The sequence below is a fragment of the Myxine glutinosa genome, chromosome 1 (genome assembly GCF_964187855.1).
Source record: "Myxine glutinosa chromosome 1, kmMyxGlut1.1, whole genome shotgun sequence".
Classification (NCBI taxonomy): domain Eukaryota; kingdom Metazoa; phylum Chordata; class Myxini; order Myxiniformes; family Myxinidae; genus Myxine; species Myxine glutinosa.
The window spans coordinates 269302497-269319356 of NC_136261.1; the positions used below are offsets into that span (position 1 = coordinate 269302497).

General features: G+C 43.0%; 1 protein-coding gene across 12 annotated transcripts in view; it reads left to right on the plus strand.

Annotated features, from left to right (window-relative positions):
* Positions 1–16860, plus strand: part of MLH1 (mutL homolog 1) — a 155025-nt gene that overhangs the window by 67769 nt on the left and 70396 nt on the right. For all 12 annotated transcript variants that reach the window (XM_078786812.1, XM_078786834.1, XM_078786850.1 and 9 more), the window contains exons 10-14: positions 2544–2656; positions 2738–2831; positions 9479–9632; positions 10322–10498; positions 14901–15058. In XM_078786812.1, the coding sequence (XP_078642938.1) occupies positions 2544–2656; positions 2738–2831; positions 9479–9632; positions 10322–10498; positions 14901–15058 (696 nt within the window). The remainder of the gene's footprint in view (positions 1–2543; positions 2657–2737; positions 2832–9478; positions 9633–10321; positions 10499–14900; positions 15059–16860) is intronic.

Below are 16860 nucleotides of genomic sequence, written 5' to 3' on the forward strand. Positions count from 1 at the left end.
AAATGAATGTAGAAGGAAGTGGAGGATAGGGAAGACCGAGAAAGACTTGGCTAAAGATGGTGGAAGAAGAAATGCGGGCAAGGGGGTTAACAAGGAGAGATGCAGAAAATAGGGCAAGATGGAGAAGATTGTAATGGGGACCGCAAGGCTAACCCCTGCTCTAGCAGGGAAAATGGCCTTAAAATGCATGTTGTGTTGTTGTTGTTGTCCCTGGATGCAATGACATCACCAAGCAGGTGTTTTTTTTTTTGGTTTGTTTTTTTAAATAATTAAACCTACAACATGTTGCACGTCTACAAGAGTCTCGTGTTGCTGCTGATGTTGTAGTTGGGGTTCTTGTTTGGGGTCAATTTAAAATGTGCACCCACTGGCTGGACAGCTGCCGGACCACATGCACCCGCATCTGTTGCTTGACTACACTCACCATAGCACAGAGATTAATTGATATGGCCGCCATATTGGTTTTCTGGTGTGCCTAACACATTAGGCCTATATGGCTCTGCTGATTATACATTGCCCGGATTGTTGCGTCAGATTTCCATCGTCTTTGGGTCATGTTCACGATGAGGGACCCTAAAAAAGTGAATCATGATATCTAATAATAGTAAGGTTCATTCAAGCTGTCAGAACGCGCACGGTACCATACGTCAGAACACACGGTAATCAAGTGTTAGGTTACTCAAATTACGAAAAAAAAATTGCATTCTGTAATTTTTGAACGGTCCTATATTGGGGTAAAACAATTCCGGAAGCAGTCGAAGTTGGTGGCAAGTCTTCTTCTTCTTCCTGAACGTCATCAGATATGTGAATGCTTCTTTTATGCCTGAGCGACACCGGTTGTTAAACTCCACCTATAAATGCTTATATACTTTACTCAGGGTACAAAATGGAAATCTAACGAATCAGCTCTTTCTGGTATAACTGTGGGGAGGATAACATGGATAAGAGGTGTAAAGTTATTTTTTTAATAGGGCATTAAATTGTGTGTTTTCCAATCAGCACTCTACCAGATTTTGTTGTCATAGGTTGTGACCATAGAGCAAGCCATCATTATTGTTCTATTTTGAATTGAAATATTTTTCAATTTTCTTTCTCAATTATCAATTTTTGGAATGATTTTCATAAGAATTTACTTTGTGTCATCATCATAATCATCGGGTCGATCTCAATCGGACAGAACAGAGAAAGACACTATGACTTTGTGTCATGAGTTTGTACTTTACCTCAGTTCTATGTTGTGTTACGGTCTGTCACCTTTTACTTCTTCCTTCTCCCCCCCCCCCCCCTCAATCCCCCCCACCCACCACCCTATGAGTTAGACCAAGTGGTTTGGTCCATGGGTATAAAGCCTATTATTGGCTGTGGGGCAGGGGAGGGGCCAGGAAGTGATTCAGAGGAGAGAGTGGCCATTTTGGAAGGCCTCATGGCGGAGTGTCTTTTCGTGTGCTTGTAGAGTTGTCAGCGGACCAGAAACAGAAACAAGGCAACCAACAAAAAGAGGTTTCATAAAGGAAAAACGAGAAGACGTCATGCATAGCACGATACTTGCAAAATCCCCCCCCCCCCCCCTAAAAAACGTTTTCCAATGATACAGCAAATTGTCCATTTCATGAAGATTAAAATTTACAATCTTGATCAAAGCTCGGGTCAACAGGATGAAAAGTGACGATTTTTCAGATGAAAAATGATGATTTTAGAAGTTTGACCTTGAGTTGACCTTTGACCTTTTGACCTCGTAAATATTTGGTTTCCCAATTCAGTGAGGCAATGCACAAATGCTGTTCTATTTTCAAGTCAATCGGATGAAAATTGATGGGTTTTCAGATGAAAATTTGATTTTGGAAGTTTGACCTAGAGCTGCTTGACCTTTGACCTTTTGACCTCAAAATAGTTGGTTTTCCTATTTATTGACACAATGTGCAAATGCTGTTCAATTTCCAAGTCAATCGGATGAAAATTGACGGTTTCTCAGATGAAAAGTGATGATTTTGGAAGTTTGACCTTTGACCTTTTGACCTCAAAAATAGTATGTTTCCCAATTTAGTGACTCGATATGCAAATGCTGTTCAATTTCCAAGTTAATCGGTTGGGAATTGATGGCTTTTTGAATGAAAATTGATGACTTTTAAAATTTGACCTTGAGTTGACCTTTTGAGATCAAAAATAGTTCATTTCCCAATTTATTGACTCAATATACAAATGTTATTCAATTTTCAAGTCAATCGGATTTTAAATGGCGATTTTAGAAATTTGACCTCCAGATCACCTTTGACCTCCAAATCAATAGGCTTCTCAATTGGGACGACCTAGACAAATTGGTGAAATTTTGTGACGATCGGTTTAGAATTGTGACCTGTAGGCCGGTGACAAACAGACAAACAGACAGAACCACAAACGCAACCGACCAATATACTTGAAAAATGTTCGATTTTGCAAGTAACAAGTTCTTCCTTTGACCTATATTTTTGTTTGGATGAGGGAGGGAGGGGGTGGTGGGGATGACCTTTTAAAATTTAAGTGGCATAACAGCTGATGTCTTGCAGGGAGCTGATTGAAGTTGGATGTGAGGAGGAGAAGCTTGCTTTTAAGATGATGGGTTACATTACAAATGCCAACTTTTCCATGAAGAAGTGCACCTTCCTACTCTTCATCAACCGTGAGTGCACGCCTCCATCGCCTCCCACAATTGGCCAAATATTCCCATGTTTAGTGTGCTGATGTTGTTGTTTTTCTTCAGACAGACTTGTCGAAAACTCAGCTCTGAAGAAGGCAATCGAGAATGTGTATGCTACCTATCTCCCAAAAAACTCGCATCCTTTCCTCTACATCAGGTACATACTGCTCTGTTGAAATGGTTTTGACAATCCTGTCTGTAGCTTTTGACCATATCACATATGGAATTCTCTATGCCACCTTAACTGACTTTCCAATAGATGGCATACTTTAAGATACAGCACTTCTGTCTTCACAACACCAAAAGGTAATGTTTTAATTTTAGAGTCTCCTTTTTACAGCTTTTAACATTCTTGAGACATAGTCGTGGCCAAAAATATTGGCACAATTGCCCTTTTTTCAAATAATGCACCATTTCTTCCAGAATATTGTTGAAACTTTAAAATATTTTGGTATCCACATATGTCTTTCTTTGGATTGCAGTGGAACAAAACAAAAAAAGCTGAAAAAAAATACAAAATCTTAGCTTATTCCAAACAGAAATCCTAAAATGGCCCGGACAATATTATTGGCACCTTTTAGAAGTTGTCAGAAATAATTAGATTTCAAACAGGTGATTCTCCTTTACTTTGGAATTGAACTCACCTGTGGTGAGATGCAGGTGCCTGCAATATAAAAATCACTCATGCAACCAATTTGAATGGAGAAAAGGAGTCATTCTGCTGTTTTGTGTCACTGTGTGTACCGCAATGAGCATGGAGAAAAGAAAGAAAACCAGAGAATTGTCTGAGGAGGTCTGACACAAGATTGTAGCCAAGCATGGACAATATCAAGGCTACAAGTCCATCTCCAGAGACCTTGATGTTCCTGTGTCCACTGTACGCAATGTTATCAGGAAGTTTAAGGCCCATGGCACTGCAGCCAATCTCCCTGGACGTGGCCGCAAGAGAAAACTTGATCGAAGATTGCAGTGAAGGATTGTTTGAATGGTGGAGAAAGCACCTCAAACAATTGCCAAACAGATTCAAGCTGACCTTCAGACACAACGTATGACAGTTTCAACTCGCACCATCCGTCGCCAACTCAATGAAGTGGGGTTCTATTATAGGAGATCCAGGAGGACCCAGGAGGACCCCACTGCTAAGAGAGAGACATAAGAACACCTGACTGGAGTTTGCCAAAACACACCCGAACAAGCTAAAATCCTTATGGGAGAATGTCCTGTGGACAGATGAGACCGAATGAGAGCTTTTTGGTAAAGCACATCATCTCTACGTTTACAGTTAACAAAATGAAGCCTTCAAAGAAAAGAACACCTTCCTACAGTCAAACATGGAGGAGGTTCAGTGATGTTTTGTTGTTGCTGTGCTGCCTCTGGCACTGGGTGCCTTGAATGTGTGCATGGCATCATGAAAGCAGGAGATTACCAAGGCATTTTGGAGCGCAATGTTCAACCCAGTGTTAGAAACCTGGGTCTCCGTCGAAGGTCATGGGTCTTGCAGCAGAACAATGACCCCAAACACACTTAAAAAGCACCCAGGAATGGTTCAAGACAAAACGCTGGACTGTTCTGAAGTGTCCAGCAATGAGTCCAGATCTAAATCCCATTGAACACCTGTGGGGAGATCTGAAAACAGCAGTTGGGAGAAGGCATCCTTCAAATCTTGGAGAACTGGATCTGTTTGCACAAGAAGAGTGGGCCAAATTGCCAGTAGAGAGGTGTAGGAAGCTCATTCATGGCTATATGAAGCCCTTGACTGCAATTATTTTGTCCAAATGCTGTGTGTGCTACCAAATATTAAGTCTCAGGGTGTCAATAATTTTGTCAATGCCATTTCTTTTTATTTCTTGATTTAAAAGGATATAGTAAGTTCTGAATAAAAAAAAAACAAAGGTTCTGCAATATTTACAATGAAATAAAGAATTGTGGAGACAAAATCCTCCCATGCACAGATTTATCCCATCTCATCTTCAGGTGTCTTACCCTTCCTCCCGTCCATGGTACACTGAATCTTGTGGTGAGCAGTTGCCCTGAAACAACTTGCCTTTGCCTCTTGGAAGGCTAATCCAACTGAAGGCAATCTCAGTTCCTTCCACCAAGCTCGGAACAAATGTGTGTCTACTCTCAGGAGTCCCAGGAAGCATTCAAGTGCCCCAGATGTCTGGATGTCCCCAGATGCACAAGCAGTGCCCCAGATCCACACTCAAGAATGAACTCTCAAACCTGTCTCCTTCCTCCAAATCCTGGTGGCATCTGGTCAAATCCGTTTCTGGTGTTTGTTCCCCCTCCATCCCCTCAATTACCTCAAATGGCGACACAGTTGACATCGCACGTGACAAAGCCGAATGCCTCAACTCTGTGTTTGCCTCAAAATCTTGTCTCAAACCCATCTCTCTCTGTTCCCACCTTGCCCAGTCGAACCCAACTGCTCCTGGACTCTGTGTCCTTCTCTCCTGACAAGGTGGAGAAGTTTTTGTCAAACCTCGACTCTGATTCTGCAACTGGACCAGACGGAATCAGCCCATGGGTCCTAAAATCCTGCTCTGCCGCTCTATCTCACCCTCTCTCTGTTCTTTTCTCCCTCTCTTTTGCTCAAGGTCATCTGCCAGCATCTTGGAAATCAGCAAACATTACCGCTTTACACAAAAAATGTGCAAAAACAGATCCTTGCAACGACAGACCAATCAGCCTACTCCCAATTATCAGCAAAGTCATGGAATCCATCATTGCTTTGGATATCAAATCCTTCCTCTTCTCCAATGGCTTGATCTCCGATCATCAATTTGGATTCAGACCAGATCATTCGACTCTGCACATGCTGCTTCTGCTGTCTCAACAATGGATGGAGGTCATCAATGCCAAACAGGAAATAAGAGCTGTCTCCCTTGACATATCACGTGCCTTCGATACGGTCTGGCACCCAGCTCTGCTCACCAAACTCTCCTCCTATGGTATCCATGGAAATCTCCACGCACGGCTTGCGGACTTCCTCTCTGGTCGTAGTCAACGTGTGGCCCTGAATGGGTTTCTCTCATCTCCCCTTCCTGTTCAGGCTGGAGTTCCCCAAGGCAGTGTTCTGGGCCCTGTGCTTTTTCTGGTCTTCATCAATGATCTCTGTGACTCTGGAAAATCCTGTCTATCTCTTTGCTAATGACCACTCTCTGCCGCTCCATTCCTCATCCCTCAGATCGGCAGTCTGCAGCCTCTTCACTCTCTGCAGACCTGGACAAAATAACAGACTGGTCAAACAAGTGGAACATGTCTTTCAATCATAACAAATCTCACACTCTTACTATGTTTCTCTGAAAAGACCGACTGGACAACCCTCCCATCTACTTTCTCAACAATCCTCTCCAAGAAGATCTGTCGCTCAAGCTTTTGGGTCTCACTATCTACCATGATCTTTCCTGGGAAAACCACATTTCCAAGCTGGCCTCCAAAGCCAGTCGCCGACTGGGCATCCTCCATCGTGCAAAGTCCTTCCTTGGCACACCTGAGCTTTCATCCGCAGCTCAGTGGAATACTGTTCTCCCCTCTGGGCCGGTGCTCCTGCCTCACACCTAGCTCGGCTTCACGCTGTTGAAACCAAAGCTTTCAGAATCATTGGAATCTCCTGCGATGAAGCTAACTCCGAGGGCCTTTTACTCACTCACCGCAGGCAGGTTGGTGGTCTTTCTGTCTCTACTGACTCCTCTCTGGCCTTGCTCCCCCAGCTCTCTCTGTGCTCTGTCCCCCGAATATTCCTACAGGTCGCACAAGATCTGCCAGCAACCCTCTTATGGTTAAACTGCCAAAATCAAGACTCTCTGCTCACCTTCACTCTTTCATTCCTCTTTTCTCCCCCCTCTGGAACAAACTCCCCCACTCCCTTCAATCCCACCCCTCCCTCCAGGTCTTTAAAACAGCTGTTCACCACCATCTCTTATCTTTCCCCCCTCCAAAACCTTGATGTTTTCTACCCCCGCTGATTCACCCCAGATCCACTTTTTTTGAAATTCCAACTTCTTTTCTGGAAGTCCTTGCAGTGTCCATATGTTTTATACCTCTCCCACCTCCCCCCAAGCCCTTTCCCTCCCACAGATCTCTCGATGTCCCTGCTCTCAAGTGTTGTTTTTGTGTCCTTCCCACTCTCTCCCCATCTTGTCTTCTGCTCCCCTTATTATATGTTTTATGTGTCGGTTTTACTTTTTGTGTGATTAATGTTAGCTCTTTCACGAGCCTCGATCTTGTATACAAAAAAAAAAAAGAATGCTTTTGTCAATTTCAACTTATTTTTCGAGAAAGTTGTGAATTATTTGAAAAAGGTGCAATATTTTTGGGCCCCAACTGTAATTTGTAATCATGCCTGATACTGTAACGTCATCACAGCACCAATAAAAAAATGTAATGTTTCTGATGTACACCATGTTTTAACAATGTTTTAACAAAAAATGTTAAAAGCTGTAAAATTTGTATTTCACGAAATATTATTTTTCTATAACTTCAATGTTGAAGTTGTTCCGCTATATAGGTGGTGTCTCACAATGATGGAACTTGTTGTATAGAAGTATTTCTTTTCATATAATGATATTTTTATGATTCAGTTTTAGACTCATAGAAGACCTAGACAAGAGAGGGTAAGATAACACTGATTATATACGAGAAGAACACAGACCATAAAGGAACAGGTGGACATGGGTGCATAATGTCACTTAAAGTATATTCATAATATAAATAATACTAGAGAGTTCATAGGACACGATACCCTGCGCAGTTACTTCATTTTCGCCACAATTTTTATAAAATAATTACTAACGAACGGTTAAAAAAAAAATCTGAAAGTTTAGTGCTGTTGAAGCAGTCCAGAAACAGTCCTGAACGCCACCCTTATACACCACCGTATTGAACCTTTATTTAAATTGAAGTACTACAAAACTGGAGGTTTTGGGAAGTATTATGACAGGCGATTTGTGTTCTACAGTGTTCAAGTATATGATTAAATTTAAATAAAATAAAGCCTGTAAAAGTCGTCTAAGTTTGTTTCCGAAGTTTTACTGCCATTTTTCGCAGTGTATATTACACCACCCGATCTAACACATTACATTAGTTATTCATGCCTGTTCTTCGTATCCTTTATAATGTCCTTAGAAACAGTACATTACTGTTTGAATGATTTTCTATTTTGTTTCACTGCCAGGCTAGCAGGCAGAGTATAAAATATATATCTCACTCCTCTCTGCACATGTTCGTTTGGGACAAATTCGGAGCCACGATACTGTAAAATGAAAGACTTGTCTTCTAATTCATGCTCCGATTTGTGTTCAAAATATAACATTTGATTTAAATAAGTTGTTTCTTGATCATAAACTGAAAAGACAGATCGGCGGACGGACATGAATCAATTGCTTAACCCCATTTTTTGCTTAATGTGTGCGAGGTACCAACGTATTGTTATGTCTGGGGATAAAGCAATATCTAGAGCCAGATAGATCTGTGTAGGTAGGTATATCTAGAGCCAGATAGATCTGTGTAGGTAGGTATCCGACTGTCACGATAGGGAATCTCCTTCTAATAAGTTCTGTTTAGGCGATTTGTCGGGTAAGAGTATGCTTGTGAACATATCAGGATGTTCGAGTGTTAGGTAGTTAGGGATTAAAGATAAACCCCTGTGCATCAAACCTGGTAGTCAAACCTTTGTCCCTTATGGCAATGCACACCTGCAGACACTTAGTTCGGCCCTTTAGTGCACGCATTAATTAAATTCCCTTCCCTGACAAGACTTTGGAAGGAACAGGCAAGGAAGCCAGTTCAGGGCACCGCCGCATGGACCACAGCCAGCTACACCTCCGCTAGGCCTCGAGTAGCACGTGCTATGACCACGCTCCAGGCCTGTGGAGGGCACTGATTGGGTGGCGTGCCGAGGCTGACGTCACTGCCGCAGGTTATATGAGGGCGCGTCGAACGCCAATTCCCTCTCTCTTCGTCTTGCGCAGCACGGCTCTTGCGGTTCTTGGACATCGAGTTGGCTCTTGCGGAGCACGTCCCTCTGGCCCTCTGGCATGTTCAGCTCGAACCCTTGTGCTTTCTGGCTGTCTCTGGCTGTCTTGTGCTCTCTGCGCTTCCCTGCTTGGACTTGGGAGGTCCCTGGTGGTCGTTGGCTTGGGCCTTCGCGGTGGTTTGTAGTTTGGAGCGAGGGACCTCATGGTGTGCGATCGGCGCTTGTGGAGCTTGGAGCGAGGCCTGGTGTCGCGCGAACGGGGCCGAACGGAGCCGTGTTGGACGGCAGACAATACTAGACGGCGGACAGATAAGCTCACACCACATTTCACAATTACACAACGTGTTCTTTTCTTTAATTCATATTCCCTCGTCTCGTTTCTGAAATCTGTGTGTGGGGACGTCCAGATTAGGATATTTATTACCAGCGCATGCTTTTCCTGTCCCACCATCCTTGCAATAAACCCTTGTATTATTTTCTGTATATATATCTGAACGCAGTTTCCGTGTGATTGATTTAATAGGTAAGGCTGCAGGGGTGCAGGGCTCTTGCGTGCCCCCCTCTATCCCCGCGCGCTTTGGTGTAGCTTTTGTTTTTGGAGTCCGCCATTGAGCTTCGCCTCAAGAGCTAAGTCCTTTGCGATCGGCTTCCGTGACCGCCTGATTTTAATCAAAGGCGGCCGTACGACAGTATTTATCTGGTTAATACGTCGATATACTGTCAAGTAAGACCGCGTATAAAATGGTCACAGAGGGGAGAGATGCAACACTTGTCATTACTTGCATAAAATGGTCAACATCACAGACTTGTCGTGTTGTGTCCTTCAGCCTTGAACTCCAGCCACAAAATGTGGATGTGAATGTGCATCCGACCAAGTATGAGGTCCACTTCCTGCATGAGGATAGCATCATCGAGGCTGTGCAGCGCTCAGTGGAAGCAAGACTGCTTGCCTCCAATGCCTCACGGACATACTATACTCAGGTTAACTTCAAAACATTATTCTTCCATTGTGCTTTGTTACCATAGGTGAAACACAACTTGGATACATACATTAACAAAGTAAAACATGGTGTTGTACATCAGAATGGCTTGTTTTAATAATAATATAATAATAATAATAATATTTTCCCTTACAATGTACTTTGATGCAGAAGGAGGCCATTTGGCCCATAAAAGCCGGTGCTATTATTACCAACCTATGGTTATTTGTCCATGCTCTATCCTTGTTAAATGATGAGCATCAAGCAAGGAAGCAGCAAGTACTATTTTTTTCAAGTCTTTAGTATGACTTTGCCAGTGTTCGAACTACCGACGTCACAGATTCAGAGGGGACGCTCTAACCATTACACTACCGAGGCTGTATTTTTTTTTCTTCTTAAAATACTTGCGCCACTGAGGCATGTTTTTTTTGTTTTGCCTTTTTACTCCTTTTTAATAACTCGATATTTATTTAATCTGGGAAGAATGTGAGGGGAAGTATGGAATGTGGGAATCTGATAAGGTAGCTGCTTAGTGATGGCTTGCTAATAGTTTGTGTGATACTTCAAGGTCTTAGCTTTGATTGAAAGCAAATCTATAACATACCATAACCCTCATTGATGCAAATATTCCTTACAAATTTATTTCCTTTTTTTTTTTTTCCAAGTTGACTTGTTATTTCATTTCCACAGACTCTGCTCCCTGGGGCCACTTTGTTGAACAACATGTCCGAGGCTAAACAAGCAAGCGGCTCAACAATTTCTACCGCACCGCGCATGTCTGAGAACCAACTCGTTCGTACGGATGCTCATGAACAAAAATTGGACTATTTTTTGGAGCCACATAAAGCACAAACTGAGCAGCCAATGGTGAGAATGCACAGGCAGGATCCACTGTATTTTATTTTTACTACAAGATCTAGCTCTTGGGGAAGAGTGAGGTAACAAGACAGTAAAAACAGCCAATGTACTGGGGTAGTGTGGCCACAAATGGCCAAAGCAAAAGGCAAGCTCAAGGATGAACAGGAAAAGTAGAGAGAGAAGGGATAAATATAGTAACCAGCAAGTAAGAGGACTAAATAAATATTGGAATGCAATAATAATAATTTAAAAAATTCCGTTCAGTGAACCTTTTGAGACAAATGGGCAGTTTGGAGGAAAATATGTTAGAGTAAACAGTGATTTCAAATAAAGGTGACATTTGATGATCTGGTGTTGATTGCGGAAAGTATGGATGGACTGAAGGAAAAGATGAACAAGTGGAAGGAATGTATGGAGACAAAAGGTCTGAAGGTGAATATCGGAAAGACAAAGGTGATGGCAAGTGGTAAAGCATGTGGTGAGGTGGAAAGAACTGGGAAGTGGCCGTGTGCTGTGTGCAGGAAGGGTGTCGGAGTGACCTCCATTCAATGTACAATGTGTGCTGAGTGGGTTCATCAAAAATGTAGTGGTCTGAGAGGGTCATTAACCAGTGTGGCAGCTACATTCAAATGTAAGGTGTGCACAGAGGGAGCTGCAGATGGAGGAAATGTTGAGTTGGATCTTGGAGACGGCGTGAAGCTGGAAGGTGTGAAAACATTTTGCTACCTCGGAGACATGCTGAATGGAGAAGGTGGATCAGACTCGGCAACGGTTGCTCGAGTGAGATGTGCATGGAAGAAGTTTCGGGAACTGAGTGGCGTGCTGATGAGGAGGAGAGTGTCGCTGAAGCTGAAGGGAAAGGTGTATGCTGCATGTGTGAGAAGTGTTATGATTTATGGGAGCGAGACATGGGTAATGAACGTAGAGCAGCAACGAAGGCTGGAAAGGGTGGAAATGCGAATGGTTCGATGGATGTGCGGAGTATCGTTGAGAGAGAGGAAGACAAATGATGAATTGCGAAAGATGATGGGAATATTGCCTGTGATTGATGCTGTGAAGAGGAACAGGTTGAGATGGTTTGGTCATGTATTGAGGAAGGATGAAAGTGACTGGTTGAGAAGAGTGATGGAAGTTAATGTAGAAGGAAGTAGGGGACGGGGAAGACCGAGAAAGACTTGGCTAAAGATGGTGGAAGAAGAAATGCGGGCAAGGGGGTTAACAAGGAGAGATGCAGAAAATAGGGCAAAATGGAGAAGATTGTCATGGGGACCGCAAGGCTAACCCCCGCTCTAGCAGGGAACATGGCCTTAAAATGCATGTTGTGTTGTTGTGTATTTATAAAATATATATCTAAGAGAGAAATAACAAAATGGAATTTCATACATAGATTATAGTTTCTAGTTGCAACAATTTATGTATTTGCAATTAGTTTGTATTTGTTGGCGCCCGGCTACATTGGGATAGTAAGCACCCGGCTGCGTCGAGGCAGTTGGCTTCCCGGCTGCGTTGGAGCGGTTGGTGTCCAGCTGCGTCTGAGTAGAATACGCTCGGCTGTTTATTACCTCAGCCACCAAAGGTGGACGGAGGTTATATTTTCACCCCTGTTTGTCATTCTGTCTGTGAGCAGGATAACTCAAAAGGTTATGGCCAGATTCGGCCAAAACTTAGTAGACAAGTTGAATTTGTGTCATTGAAGTATTGGTTTGCTTTTGGTGAAGATCTGTATCAAGATACGCATCCCGGTACTAGAAATTGAAAAGTGATTATTCCCGATTGAGAGATAGGGCCAAAAACAATATACTGCTGGACCTCGACATTCACGGTCCCAACATTCGCAGACCCGTATGTTCGAGGTTAAAAAAAAAAAATGCAACGTGCTTCTATGTTTGCGGCCCTGTGCTTTCCGTATTCAGGGGGTTTTTCACCTATTTGCGTTTTTTTGCGGACGTATTCATGGTTTCCTGACCAGCTTTGACATTTGCGGATCTGTGCTTCACATATTCGCAGTTTTTCGCGACCGTATTGGCGGTTTTTCTGACCTGCTTCGACATTTGCAGCCCTGTGCTTCACATATTCGCGAGCGTATTCACGGTTTTTTACAGGATTTTTGATTTCCCCTTATGTATTACGATCTACCGGGAGACATCCACCTTTTTCCCCATTGAAAAAATGCCCTGATATTCGCTGCATTTTTCAGGAACATATCCCTCATGAATGTCGGGGTTCTACAATATAGCATGATGTCACATAAAGTTATGGACGGATTTGAATGAAACTTGGTGGATGATTTGGGTGGGTGACAAGAACAAGCTAATTAGATTTTGGTTAAGGTCCAGATGCAGATCCGGCCTATCAGTGATGGGATTTCAACCAAACTTTGTATAACTATACATTATGTTGCATAGATGTACTGATTAGATTTTGTCGTCAAAGGTCAAAGGTCAGAGTCTGCAATAGGTTTTTGTTACCCCGATAACTAAAGAGCGACTGAAGGGAACCGAGTCAAGCTTTTTACAAGCATGTATGACGCAAAGATGAACTGATTAGATTATGGGGACAAGTGTGGTCAAAGGTCAGAGGTTCAGTTGGGTAAAAATTCTGTTTTGTTTTTTTGTTTTTTTTTCTATACTGAATCGAGGCTCGTGAAAGAGCTGACAACCGCGAGGGAAAGACAAAAACAGCACATGGGGACCGCGAGGGAAAGACAAAGACAGTACATGGGGACCGCGAGGGAAAGACAAAAACAGCACATGGGGACCGCGAGGGAAAGACAGTACATGGGGACCACGAGGGAAAGACAAAAACAGCACATGGGGACCGCGATGGAAAGACAAAGACAGTACATGGGGACCGCGAGGGAAAGACAGTACATGGGGACCGCGAGGGAAAGACAGTACATGGGGACCGCGAGGGAAAGACAAAAACAGCACATGGGGACCGCGAGGGAAAGACAAAGACAGTACATGGGGACCACGAGGGAAAGACAAAGACAGCACATGGGGACCGCGAGGGAAAGACAAAGACAGTACATGGGGACCGCGAGGGAAAGACAAAGACAGCACATGGGGACCGCGAGGGAAAGACAAAGACAGCACATAGGGACCGCGAGGGAAAGACAAAGACAGTACATGGGGACCGCGAGGGAAAGACAAAAACAGCACATGGGGACCGCGAGGGAAAGACCTAGCTGTTACCGAGCTAACTTGTGAACCAGTGATGGAATTTTGACCAAACTTGGTATAAATATATGTTATGATGCAAAGATGAACTGATTAGATTTCTGCATCAAAGGTCAGAGGGTCATGTCAGGTAAAAATGTGATACTTGAGAACAGCTGAAGGGATTCAAATGAAACTTTGTTCAAGTGTGAATAATATGGGCGGAGACATATCGGGCGACGTCGAAGAGTGCCATTTTAGTTTGATCATAACTTCAATACTTTTCCTCTGATGTTCATGATGTTGAGGTTTTTGGATAGATTGTAGACGGGGACACATTTTCTTCATTTACACCCCATCTTTAAATTCTGAAGGTCAAGGTCATATGGTGGTCTGAAAAAAATATGGCCATAATGGGATCATGAGCCCAGGGTAAGCCACCCCTGGTCGTACCACTTTTTGATCACAGATATGCAGTTTGACTTTGCTTTTTCTATGACCTGTGTTTTGGCTCTGCTTTTAGTCATTAACAATACCAGTGAAGAAGCCATACTTAGACTTGTTAATTCCTTCAGAATTGCGGATGGGTTAATTCCCCCATATTATTAGGCATATTTTCATATAACTTGTACCACCCCCTTCCTTCAGAAGCGGTGTTATGCCATACATATTTACTTAGAGAGAATTGGGGTCCTCCCCCAAATTTACGTCGAGAGAACAAACGTACAAGCAATGCTGTTGTGATTGTTTCATCTGAATCATGTTATGGGAGCTGTGCTCGCACGATAAAATCGGACAAAATGGATGACGCCAGGAATTAGGTTTCTCTGAGCTATTTATTCCCAGCTCACTCAAACGAACTCCAAAGCACTGAATCAGCCCATCGAACGGGCGGCAATATATATCAGAAACTCAACACACAAAAGCCACGCCTCTCAGGCGGGGCGTGGTATGCAAATAGATAAGCCACGCCTCTCAACGGGGCGTGGTATGCAAGGCAAGCGTTCACCCGGTAAAGGCAAGTCTCAACACGCCCGGGCGAGTCCGGACACGTGACCGCTCGCCGGTTGCGTCATCGGCCGGTGCAGGGTAATTGTGTCATGCTACCGGTAACCGTCACAGTCATATTTTTACTGTGTCATACCTTGTTTATCTGCTGCTGTTATATGTGATTATGGTTATTTCCACCTGTGGACCAAAGTAATGAAACCACCAGTGACTTGTATATCTTGCTTCCATCCTGTGTTGAGCAGCTGGTGGAGAAGGAGGATGTTTTGTTTGGCCGACAGCAATCTCAAGACGAAGAAATGGTTGAATTTGAAGAGAGACCACCCCTTAGCAAGCAGTTCACAAAGGAAGTTATCACTGAGCAGGGTGGTAATGTGGAATCTGTGGGAGTGACTCCTCCAAGGTGAGCTGTTTTGGCCACCATCGACGAGCATTTTTTATCACCGCAGCTCATGACTTAAAGTGAAAGTAAACCCATGTCATTTTTTTTTTTTTTTTACCCATTGATGTGTATAAAGTGTATTTTACCAATGATACCTAAAACTTTTTTGTATACAATGTGGAGGCTCTTGGAGGAGATAGAACATAGCATTCATCAGGATGCTACAGAACAAAAGTAACAATGGAGAGATGAGGGCGGAGGGGGGAGGGTGACACCAACAGCAGGGTTGAGGGGCAAATGGAGTGTTACATGCCAACTAACTGAGGCATTGGCGATAGGCCAGGCACTCACTGGTACATTAATTCGACAATACACCACAACAATATCCGGATAAACACAGAGAATTGGACAGAAACACATACCGCAACATAGGAATACAAATATAACAAACACGACGGATCTGCTCCAGAAAACTTAGCTTTCTTGAACTGTAAGGAAGAACTGCACGACCCAATGTCCAATGTACTCAGAACTAATACCAGAAGTCCAATTTTTGTGAGTTGTTTTTATTTTTTGTGGCATTTTGCTTGGAATTTGTGTTCTTATTTCATATTCAATAAATGATGCACCACTTGCTGTTTTATGACCTATAGATGATACCATAGGCTTTTCTATTTGCAAACGTATTGTTGTGCCAGGGTTTTGCTTATACAAGTTTTCTGTACAAATACCCAAGAAAACTTTATTTTGCATTGCGAACTCTAATCGGTCATAAGAGAAAGAGAACTTTCAATGAAACAGCTGCACATGATCAGAATATCGTGAGGCATTCTTGCTAGTCATAAAGATGATCTGCGCAAGGATTGTTTCCTGTGATTTCAAAGCTGACTCGAATGTGAAATTATGACATATCTGTTTGAAAGAATTTTTGTGTAGAAAAATAACCAATTGCCTTGGCACAGTGCATTCAGAGAGTATTCACACCCCTTGACCTTTCACGTTTTGTTGTGTTACAGCCTAAATGTAAAGTGTATTAAATTGTCACTGATCTATATATAATACCTCATAATGTCAAAGTGGAATTTCGTTTTTAGAAATTTTTACAAATTAATTAAAAATGAAAAGCTGAAATGTATTGAGACAATAAGTATTCAACCCCTTCGCTATGACACTTTAAATTTAGCTCAGGTGCATCCAATTTCCTTTGAGCACCCTTGAGATGTCACTACAACTCGATTGGAGTCTACCTGTGGCAAATTCAATTGATTGGACATGATTTAGAAAGAAACACACCTTTCTATATGAGGTCCCACAGTTGACAGTGCATGTCAGAGCTGAAACTCTCCCGTGAAGTCCAAGGAACTGTCAGTAGACCTACGCGATAGAAACATCTGGGGAAGGGTATTAAAACAATGTATAGTGTTGAAAATTCCCAAGGTCACAGTGAACTCCATCATTAGGAAATGTAAAGAATATGGATCTACCCAGACTCTTCCCAGAGCTGGCCGTCCGACCAAACTGAGCAACTGGGCAAGAAGGACCTTGGTCAGGGAGATGATCAAGAACCCAATGACTACTCTGACAGAATTTGAGTTACTTGGCTGAGATGCGAGAACCTAACAGAAGGACAAAATCTTTGCATCACTTCATGAATCTAGGCTTTATGAGAGAGCCAGACAGTATCCACTCTTGAGAAAAAGGCATATGACTGCATGCCTTGAGTTTGCAAAAAGGTATGTGAAAGACTTCGAGCATGAGGTAAAATATTCTGTTGGCTGATTAGACGAAACTTGAACCCTTTGGCCTGAATGCAAAGCTCTGGG